This window comes from Cimex lectularius, unplaced genomic scaffold (assembly GCF_000648675.2).
Source record: "Cimex lectularius strain Harlan isolate CLEC.00 unplaced genomic scaffold, Clec_2.1 scaffold349, whole genome shotgun sequence".
NCBI classification, from domain to species: Eukaryota; Metazoa; Arthropoda; class Insecta; order Hemiptera; family Cimicidae; genus Cimex; species Cimex lectularius.
Window position 1 is genome coordinate 1 of NW_019392869.1, and position 11388 is coordinate 11388.

The 11388-nt window shown below is 51.3% G+C and overlaps 2 protein-coding genes across 2 annotated transcripts; both read left to right on the forward strand.

Annotated features, from left to right (window-relative positions):
- Positions 1–145: 145 nt before the first annotated feature.
- LOC106673652 lies at positions 146–670 on the forward strand (the record flags this gene model as incomplete). The annotated part of the gene is made up of 1 exon (XM_014405834.1): positions 146–670. A coding segment is annotated over one exon (525 nt), but the record flags the coding sequence as incomplete, so codon positions are not given.
- A 7347-nt stretch (positions 671–8017) lies between these two features.
- On the forward strand, positions 8018–9584 carry LOC112127634. The gene has a single exon (XM_024228878.1). It carries the CDS (start codon positions 8185–8187, stop codon positions 9565–9567), a length of 1383 nt encoding a protein of 460 aa, XP_024084646.1. The 5' UTR covers positions 8018–8184; the 3' UTR covers positions 9568–9584.
- Positions 9585–11388: the final 1804 nt, after the last annotated feature.

Consider the following 11388-nt stretch of genomic DNA (forward strand, 5'->3'; position numbering starts at 1 on the left):
TGCCAAGGGCGGCGTCGCAATAAGAGCTGCGACGAGCGCCGACTGCCAAGCCATCTTAGATAGCCTCAAGTTCGACCAAGTCGGCCTTAAGGCTCATACAGTGGGTAAAAGAAACCCGAGACTCCTGATACTTCGGGTACCAAAGGAAGATAAACCGGAGGAGCTGACAGCCCAGCTAGCGGACAACAACCCAGGCTGGACCAAGGATGCAATTCGGCCCCTCTACACGTTACGTTATGGAGGAGCAAGCAGGAAAGATTCCCAGTTCGTCTCGTGGGTGGTAGAGGTAGACCCGCCAACCTGGAAAGCAGCCCTCAGCCGAGGTCGGGTCAACTTGGATTACCAGACCTGCGCGGTGAAGGAATATCAGGGAGTGACACGATGTTACAACTGCCAGGCGTACGGACACGTGGCCGCGGCGTGCCCGAAAAAAGATCCGATTTGCGGAAATTGCGCAGGGCAGCACGATACAAGGTGCTGCAAAAGCAACACGCCTAAATGCGCCAACTGCCACCGGGCGGGAAGACGCAGTAGCCATCGCGCGGGCTCACAATACTGCGAAGCGCAAATTAGGGCAGTGGCAAATGTAAAGTGTGCCACCAACTACGGGGAGGCACCCGCGCCTCAGAACATGCGGATGGACGATGAGGGCGCAATCAGCGTAGGATGAACAGCCCAACCCGCACCCAAAACGTATGCCTAAAAATAGCCCAGCTGAACTGTCACAGTTCACAAACAGTCCAGGCTGAGGCAAGGGTTCTAACCCAGCAGTTGGGAATTGACCTCCTCTTGGCGCAGGAACCATGGAAGCTCGGCTTAGACGGAGCTATGGGCCTTGCTGCCAGGGTAGTCAGAACCAGACGACAGATCCGACCGAGAGCCGCAATCTACGTGTTGAACAAACACATTAAAACGGTCTCTCTACCGGAGTCTGACGATGACATGGCCTGCTGCTTGGTAAGATGGAATGGCGAGGATATGATCGTCGCATCGTATACTGTGATAGGAGAAGGGATATCGACGAAGATATCACCAGACTCTCACGTCTTATCACTAAATACAGAGGGAAAAACTTCATCCTGGGAGGTGACTTTAACGCGCACCACCCAGCATGGGGGGACGCGCGCCTAGATAACCGAGGTGAAGCGATCCTAAACTTCACCGAGGACCAGGGACTTATCCTGCTGAATAGCGAGGACTCTCCCGTAACCTACTGTGCATCACAGGGAGAGTCAGCGATCGACCTCCTTATGATGTCGCCGGCCCTCCACTACAGAGTAAGTCGTTTCGACATTGACGGTGGGGCCACCACGAGCGACCACGCTTGGATACAGGCAGACCTGCGGCCGCGCACCCGGAGCCACCGCAGCCACCCAAATAAACGAGTACGCCTCACAAACGTATCGACGCAGGACCTAAGGCATCTTGTCAGCGGAGACCTTTTGCAAGAGGAAGGTACCCTATTGTGGCCCGCCAATACCACTGGCGAAATAGAAAATAAGATCGCCGTACTCACTACGGGCTTAGTAAATGGTCCAGGGAATTTGGACCGTGGTGCTTCGGCCCGATCAGACCCCGCATGGTGGACACAAGAAGTGGCGGAAAGGAAAAAACTGGCCCAACGAGCTAGGCGGCTGTATCAGCAGAGCCGATCAGCGACAGAAAGAGAGACCCTCCATATGGCGTTTCGGCAGGCCAAGAGGATTTTCCGCCGAGAACTGCGAAAATCCAAAAGAAGCCAGTGGAAGAGATTCGTCGAAGAGCAAGACCCGACCGACAGGTGGGGACTCCATGCCAAGATCGCACGAGGAAAGATCACGAGCAGGCTAGCTTTGGAGCCCTTTGGCCGAGAGTCATCAGGCCTTGAAGAGGCCGGCCGGGCACTTTTAGAAGAGGCCTACCCAGAAGACGACGTGTCGGCCGATGAAGACTCCCACGTGACGCTCCGTCTCGCAGCCCGAGCCATCACGAGATATGGAAATACACCGCAGTGGACCGAAAGCGAAATATTACAAGCGATCCACAAGCTGAGAACGGGTCGAGCTCCAGGCGAGGACTGTGTGGAAGCTGCGGTGGTGAAGAAATGCTGCGGGGTCGTGGCGCCATACATCCACCAGCTCATGGCCGACTGCCTAAAATTGGGCTATTTCCCCGACGGGTGGAAGACAGCACGTGTCTGCGCCTTCCTAAAGCCGGGTAAACCAGCGGATCAACCCTCGTCCTACAGACTTATCTCCCTCCTCTCTGTACTCGGGAAGACGCTGGAGCAGCTGATGTTAATCAGATTGCGCGCAGCAATCGACACGCGGCTCCACCAAGGACAATACGGTGGAATGCCCGGGTGTAGCACCACACACGCCATACGATGCATCACGGAGTTGACGGCGGCATCGCGGGTCAAATACGTTGCCGGCGTCTTCTTTGACGTCAAAAAGGCGTTCGATCGCATGTGGTGGCCGGCTGTGCTCAACTGCCTGACTCGCCGAGGGGTCGAACCCGACCTCTGCGCCCTCGTAGCCAGTTACCTGAGCGGGCGAACGGTAACACTTAGTGACTACGGTAGCGACTGCCGAAGATCAGTCCAAAAAGGAATCCCTCAAGGATCAGTGCTTGGCCCCTATTTGTGAGCGGTGCTTTTCGATGATGCACTAGCTGAATTGAGAGGAGTAGGGCTCACACCCGTTGCTTACGTTGACGACCTGGCTGTCATCATCCAGGCGGACACGAAGGCACAACTGGAGCAAAAAGGCGCGCTCGCCGTGAACGTGCTGGAAAGCTGGTGCAAGAAAAACAAATTGCAGCTGGCCTCGGAGAAAACGGAACTCTTGTTGCTGAAGGGCAAGCTCAATATTCGGTCACCGCCAGTGATTCGCATAGGTGGTGTGACCATAAAGAGTCCCCGGGCCCTCTCGTACCTCGGAGTGAGCATGACACCCGGCCTAAGGTTTAGTTCGAATGCCCTAAACACCAAAACTAAGGTGCCAACGAGAATAGCGGCTATCCGCTCCTTATCCGGCGCCACGTGGGGAGCCTCGTACAAAACGAGACATGTCTATTACACGGCGCTGTGCGAGTCTGTAATACTGTACGCGGCGCCGGCGTGGACTCGCGAACAACGGGCGAACGACTGGGCCGTGCTTGAGCAAGCCCAACGCGCAGCCCTGCTCGCTGTTACCCAGGCGTACAGGACGGTATCCACAGTGGCTCTACAGGTCATCGCTGGACGACCGCCTGTCGACCTAAAAGCAAAAGCTCTATGCGCCAAATGGGAGATAAATAATGGACGCCCAACCTGCATACCAGTCACGAGCACCGACGAAGCTGATGAGTGGATGCTGAGGGAATGGCAGCTGAGATGGGACGGCTCTCCTAAAGGTTGTCACACGTATCAGCTTCTCCCTAACATAGAAAGACGGCTAAAGATGAAGCATCTGACCATTGACCACTACACGTCTCAGCTACTAACAGGCCATGGAGACTTTGCCGCGAAGCTCCATTCCTTTAGACTCAAACCTAGCCCGATGTGCGACTGTGGCGAAGAAGAAGAAACGGCGGAACACGTTTTACTCAGTTGCGAAATCCACGTCGTTCCCCGTGTACGCTGGCTCTTCGAGATAAACGAGCAGACGGCGACCATGGACGCCTTAAGAACAGCGATTGCCACTCGGGCAGGACTCCACGCAACGCAAAAGATGTGGAAAAGGGTAATGAGACAGAAAGGATGGGCGACATAATACGGCAATTGACAATAAATCAGACAAGCCTATACCTCCTCCACCTGAACATCCCGAGCGAGCCGCCTCCGCGAGGCCCATCCCGGACGCAGTGAACTAAACTGTGACAAAGAGCTCGCCAGGTGGAGTAGAGATGCGACCGTCTAACGGAGAAAGAACGATCATAGCTTCCGTCTATAATAGAAAAAGCTATATAGCAGCGCAAGCCAAGAAGCTGCAAAGAGCCAGATATGGCTTAGGAGCGGCAAACAAAAAGGCACAGACGGTTAGTTAACCTGTAGTTGCGACTGAGACTTCAAGCAGTGCAGACGTGTTTGAGGAACGCTCCGACACCGAAGCTTGATTGAACCTGTTGCAGCAAACCTACCGTCCATCGGATATTACCATTGGATCCGGAATTGCGCCAGCTTTAAAACGAGCTATCGCACGTCAAAATCTGTCAAGGTATTGAGTAATCACATTATATTTTTCAGATACGCTCGGAGCACGTGGCCGTGGCCTTGAGAACCCCCCGTAACTTTTCTAGGCCGGGGGCACAGACGCCGCCAGGCCGGCCAACCTACCTCGCCCCACTTCCCACTCGAGGGAAATTCCCCCTGACTCGTCTCCCCGACTGAATTTCCCCGAAGGGCCCCCCACATATATTCTTACTTCAGACCCTCATTACTCCTAAGACACTTGACATCCTGTAACTTGATAACGGAAGGACTTAAGGCCTTGGCACACAGAACGCCATCTGTCGCGGCGGGCAGCGATCACTGACCGCCGCGATCCGGCGATATGGTTGTATGATGAAATATTGCATCATCCCTGTCACACACAGGGCGACCTATCACAGCGATCCAGTCTTGATCGCGGCGACAGGCGATATACCTGTGCAAAATTACAAAAAACATTACGCGATCCGGCGATCCAGTTTCAAGATGGGAGATGAAATAACTGAAATTTTCATAGAAAAAGTGAGAAAATACGTGTATTTGTACGACACATCACACCACCACTACAAAAATGTCGTGAAAAAGGCAGAAACATGGGCCATGATTGGACAAGAGCTGAATATAACTAGTAAGTACAAATATCTTCTTTTCTACACTTCAAAACAATGGTGTTTCAACAGTTTGTTAAAATACATTACTGTGTTACCTAATTTAAATATAAAAATAATTTATTATCGAGCAGCAAAATAATCAGCAAACTGTTCACGGATTTGAATTGCTGTAGCTGTTGATCTTCGATTGGTAGGCAATGTTCGTTCCAAAGCTTTCATAGGCCCTGAGACTTCTTCCATTTCCTCATTACTTGAATGTTGTTCTCCATCATTCTTTATCATAATGTAGTTATGCAAACAGCAAGCTGCTTTAACTATCCATTCTGCAGTTGATTCATCTGTTTCGATTGGTNCAAAAGCTATATAGCAGCGCAAGCCAAGAAGCTGCAAGGAGCCAGATATGGCTTAGAAGCGGCAAAACAAAGGCACAGACGGTTAGTTAACCTGTCGGTGACTGTTAGTTAACCCTCGCACCTCATATTCTTATGGATACAAAAAATAAAAACACCCCTCAAAAAAACCCAAAAAAACCTCACGAAAATTCCAAGACCAGCCTGACAAATACGAGCACAAAGCTATGTACCAGCATGTCAAAAACCACTGCCTCGGCTAGTCCTCCAAAAAGAGTTGTAGTTAGAGGAATTTCTCCTCCAATGGGATCAAGACAAGCAGCACCTCCGGGCACCGGTAATAGGCAAAGAAAAACTGACCCGTTCGCTAGTCCATCTAGCCTTAAGTGCCCCCCGCCCCGAGGTAGTGATAGAAACGTTTATGGCACAGTCACTCCGCGAGCGCTCAGCCAAACTAGCTTCGCCTCTACCTCAACGGCAGGAAGCCTACTATGCACCGACCCCGAAAGAAATACTGATGCGGTGCTCTCCCCTGCGGCAAGCATGACTGGGCAATCGTACTCATATGTGACGGGTAAGCGCCCTAAACGCTTGCGCGAAGCTACCTCGAAAGAAGAGTTAACCCAGACACGAAACGCTATTACGTTTTTTTAAATGAAAAAATAATAATAATGGATTTTCTGGTGTCTTGCCTGTGCCTTAGTTTTAAGTTGAGTAAATTTGAATTTTGGCGTGGAAGATGAGAGCGTCAGACGGCAGCACGAGCGTGGGCGTCGAAGCCTGGAACGCGACCGAGAGCAGAAGGTGCAGAAGGTTAAGGGCCCTCGGCCCGGAGAGACGTGTCCGCCGTGCGAGGGACGAGCGGCCAAAGAAAAGAGGAAATTCACGCTGCTGCGGATTGTTCGTCCTCATTACCTGGCATCTTCCCCTGGTCAGAGTGATGGAGAAGAGAACTCGCAAGAGGATTTGTGGTTCTACGAGTACGAATCATTTTCCCCCGACTGAGGCTGCTCCCGGATGAGGACGACGTTGCGCCAGGGCCCCGACGTGAATTCGCCGAAACGGCCGATTGACTTTTATAAATTTGATTAATAACTTTTGTAGATTAAGTTTAGTTATAAGACAAAATTCTTACGCTAAGTTTAAAATTTTCTTTGTTTTATTAAGTAGTGAGTCATTTTAAGTTAAAGAGTTGAGATTTAGTTGCTAAGTAGGTTAATTGTCATTTATTTATAAGATTATTTCCGATGTAAGAGATTCTAGTTTAATATAGTATAAAGTCGAGCGGTCTTTTGATGTTTGTTGTAAACCTTTTATTCGGCGGAGGCCAAATGGTCTAGTTTTTTCTTGTTGTTCACTGCACCCGTTGTGGGAGGCACAGGTAGGGCACCGGCGATTAATATTGTTGTTTTTATCTTTCTCTACCTCTATCTGTCCGGAGAATGGATTTGGGCCCCGGGTTTTCGTGGCGATCCCAGACGCAAGGCGGTGAGCCGGCGTGGCTCAGTCGGCGCCTTNGGCCATCAACCCAAGGGAGACGAAGGTCAGAATTGATGATATGAGAGTGACTGCCAAGGGCGGCGTCGCAATAAGAGCTGCGACGAGCGCCGACTGCCGAGCCATCTTAGATAGACTCAAGTTCGACCAAGTCGGCCTTAAGGCTCATACGGTTGGGAAAAGAAACCCGAGACTTCTGATACTTCGGGTACCAAAGGAAGACAAACCGGAGGAGCTGACAGCCCAGCTAGCGGACAACAACCCAGGCTGGACCAAGAATGCAATTCGGCCCCTCTACACGTTACGTTATGGAGGAGCCAGCAGGAAAGATTCCCAGTTCGTCTCGTGGGTGGTAGAGGTAGACCCGCCAACCTGGAAAGCAGCTCTCAGCCGAGGTCGGGTCAACTTGGATTACCAGACCTGCGCGGTGAAGGAATATCAGGGAGTGACACGATGCTACAACTGCCAGGCGTACGGACACGTGGCCGCGGCGTGCCCGAAAAAGGATCCGATTTGCGGAAACTGCGCTGGGCAGCACGACACAAGAAACTGCCAAAGCAGCACGCTAAAATGCGCTAACTGCCACCGGGCGGGAAGACGCAGTGGCCATCGAGCGGGCTCGCAATATTGCGAAGCACAAATTAGAGCAGTGGCAAACGCGAAATGTGCCACTGACTACGGTAAGGTACCCGTACCTCAGTCGATGCAGACGGACGATGATGGCGTAATCAGCGTAGGATGAACAGCCTACCTGGAACTACCGCAGCTATCCAAGAAAGAGAGTACGACGACTTACAAACCCATCGATAGCTGCGAAGACTAGCATAGCATACATACATATACAGACAGGATACACACATACATACATACAGACATAATACAACAAACGAAGACATAATACAGCAAAAGATAAGGAATCATGCAAGCCTATACCTCCTCCACCTGAATATCCCGAGCGAGCCGCCTCCGCGAGGCCCATCCCAGACGCAGTACACTAAACTGTGACAAAGAGTTCGCCAGGTGGAGTAGAGATGCGACCGTCTAATAGACAAAGAAAGATAATAGCTTCCGTCTATAATACAAAAGCTATATAGCAGCGCAAGCCAAGAAGCTGCAAGGAGCCAGATAAGGCTTAGAAGCGGCAAAACAAAGGCACAGACGGTTAGTTAACCTGTTTTTATCTTTCTCTACCTCTATCTCTATCTGTCCGGAGAATGGATTTGGGCCCCGGGTTTTCGTGGCGATCCCAGACGCAAGGCGGTGAGCCGGCGTGGCTCAGTCGGAGCCTTTGGTCTAGTGGTTACGATCGCCGACTTGGGCCTCGAAAGTTGTGGGTTCAATTCCAAACTCCGTTAGTTATTTTTTTCCTCTTTGGTCTCATTTTTTTCTCATCTTCCTCCCTTTACTTCTATTTCTTTTCTTCCCTTAGGGTTTCGGTATTTACCCTTCCCAAAAATACCGTGGCACTCAACAATTCCCTACCTCTCTCCTTCACCCACCCCCTTCTCCACTGAGCGACGGGACCAGCCGAAGTTTCGACCGTAACAACGGCAGCATGACAGCGTGCGCAGAAGCCTTACATTTTCATACGGAAATTTCCCAATACATTATGGATCCTGGCAGCAAATGCCCCAAGCCCGAGGCAATGTTTGTGTGTGAACGCGTCGATCACATAGTTAGCAGACTACAGCACCTCGCCATTGAAAACGCTCAGCTCAGAGAGGTAAGCAAAAGAAACCTGACCTCTGAGGCTCAAATAGACGCCATAAAAGCGGCCTTGTCTTCGGCACAGGCCTTTGACAGGATAGCTGCTGAACTCCACACAGCAAAAAGCCCGTCGAGTGTCTCACCCATCAAAGCAATTGTAAGTGAGCTGACCACATGTATAGACAAGATTAAGAAACTTGATTCCGCAACGGGCAACCCACCCATCGAGGAGCATAGCCAACTAGCCGCAGGTAAAGGTGATGCCAAAAACGCTTGGGTTCTTGCTAAACCAAACCGTCGTCGTAGGAACAAAACAACCAGCGATGAAGCTACTGAGGGAGGCGCTCCAATGACTCAGGGCAACCACCGTGCAAAAATCGAGAAAGCTAAGCTTCCTGATCGAATAATATCAAACGAGACCATCTTAAAAGCTAAGGAACAGCAGCGAAAGCTTATCATCGTGGACCTACCAGAGGGAATGGAATCCCGCGACCTCCTTAATAAGGTCAAGGAACACCTAAACCCTAGGTTCACAAAGATCCGCCTAGACGGCATTCGGTCAACAGCCAGAGGCGGAGTGGCAATGAAAGTTGACCAGGAGGCATCAAAATCAGCGGTCCTGATGGTCCTGAGCGACACCCAACTTAAGCCGCGCCACATGGGCAAAAGAAGCCCACGGATCCTAGTTCTTCGCGTCCCTAAAGACACAAAGGTAAACGAACTGAGAGAAGAAATCGTGGCCAATAATGCACTGGAGGAACACAAACATTACATTAGACCATTGCACACCGTCAGACATGGCAAAATAGCACCTTCGTCTCGTGGGTGGTTGAGGTCCCACCAGAAGTCAGAAACGCGGTGGTTGGTAGGCAAAAAAATCTACTTTGACTATCAGTCCTGCACAGTCCGGGACTACGTGGGCATAACGAGATGTTTCAAATGCCAATGTTACGGCCACGGAGCCCCTAGCTGCCCGAAGAAAGAACCAGTGTGTGACCGATGTGCACTTGCGCACGATACGAGGGACTGCAATGCGGAAACCTTAAAATGCGCGAATTGCATCCCTCTGGGCAGAGACCCATCCCACGCACCTGGCTCAAGGGAGTGCGAGGCGCACATCAGAGCAGTGATAAAGGTGAAGAACGGTGGACTATGGAGATACGGCCTTGACTGCTACCCCTGCGCAATTCCAGCAAAACAAACCCTCCGGCCATATAGAAACGTGCGTTGACCTGACGATGTACAAATTTTGGCAGAAGAACCGTCGAAGGAGCCCGATGCTAACTGCTAGTACAAATACCCTCAAGATTCGGTAGCAACACAACTACCATGGCTCGCAAACCGTAAGAGATGAGGCCCGCGTCCTCGCCTTTGAGAAAAAGAATCGACATCGTTCTGGCTCAAGAGCCATGGAAAGGAGGAGTTTATAAAGCCACGGGCGTAAACGCGAGGGTCGTAGCATCGAGAATGGCTGCGCCCAGCGAGGTGCCATCTATATTCTGAACAACAACATTTGGGCGGCTGCTCTGCCGGAATGCACCGCCGATATGGCTTGTTGCCTCCTCCGGTGGGGAGGGGAAGAACTCCTGGTTCTCTCTTCTTACTGTGATAGGCGGCGTCCGATAGACGAAGACATAGCTACGATCCTACGGGTGATAGACAAGGATAGCTCAAAGAGCTGTATACTTGGAGGTGACTTCAAAGCACACAGCCCTCCTTGGGGCGACGCTCAGCTAGACCGGCGTCCTTGAAATCCTCAGCGCGACACGTGTACACCTAATCAACACCGAAGACGTACTTCTCGGCTCAGGGTGATACAGTGATCGACCTCCTCATGATGTCGCCACAGCTGTACCGTCGATTGGCACTCTTTAATATTGAAAGGAACGCCACATCGAGTGATCATGCGTGGATCCGGGCCGACCTGAGTGCTCTAGAAGATCATGGGTTCGTGAGGATGAGACGACGCCCGGATTTCGCAAATATCGATGAAGACAAGCTCACACTCATGGTTAAGGTAGACCTATTGGAGAACGAAGACACCCTGCTATAGCCTGCGGCGCACACCTCGGAAATTGAAACCAAAATTGCCATCATGACAACCATCCTAGTCATTAATGCCGAGAGGTTAAGCCAGAATGCAACTACTCGCACCGGTCTTGCGTGATGGACGCCCCATGTAAAAGAGCTGAACGCGGCTTCTCAACGCGCGAGACGGCGCTACCGGCAGTGCCGTGACCTGATCACCACCGAGCAGCCTACTATGCGGCGAACCGCCACTTTAGGGGGTAGACGCCGCGCGGTCAGTTGCCCGTGGCAGATGGTATCGGTGGATATCATAGGGCCGCTCCCACCCAGTTCCTCACAAAAGAAGTACATAATCACCATCAACGATACCTTTACCAAGTACACAATCATGCACCCTCTTAGGACGGACTCCGCTAAGAATGTCGCGTCGGTAGTTGAGAATGAGGCGATCTTAATGTTTGGAGCCCCGGAAGTCGTTATTTGTGACAACGGTGTCCAATTCCGGAGTAAGGAATTCCAACAGATGGCCAGACGTTATGGTATAAAAGTGTGGTACACTCCGAAATATCACCCTCAAGCGAACCCAGTAGAGAGGGTGAATCGCGTGATAAAAACGATATCCTCGTACCTAAAAGACAATCACCGGCACTGGGACGTTAATCTCAACCATCTCGAATTCGCCTTAAAAACGGCCGTCCATGAAGTTAACGGATATTCGCTCGCGTTCCTAAATTTTGGTCGAGAATTGAAGAGGAAAGGGAACGAAGCAGGACTAGCAGAATTACATGCAGAGACTAAGGACCATTCGGAATGGGTTGGGAGACTGAAGAATCTGAACCAGGTTTACAAAGACGTCTAACTCCGATTGGACAAGGACTACGAGAAATTGCCGTAAGCGGTATAATCTGAGGAGGAGACAAGGACCTGGAAATTGGAGACGTCGTCTGGAGGAAGACGTTTGCGCTATCGGACGCAACAAACTACAAAGCTGGGAAGCTGGCGCCATTGTTCCAGAAGTGTAGGG

Coding starts and splice junctions, on each gene's coding strand:
- LOC112127634 (XM_024228878.1), top strand. CDS start 8,185: ATGACAGCGTGCGCAGAAGCCTTACATTTTCATACGGAAATTTCCCAA.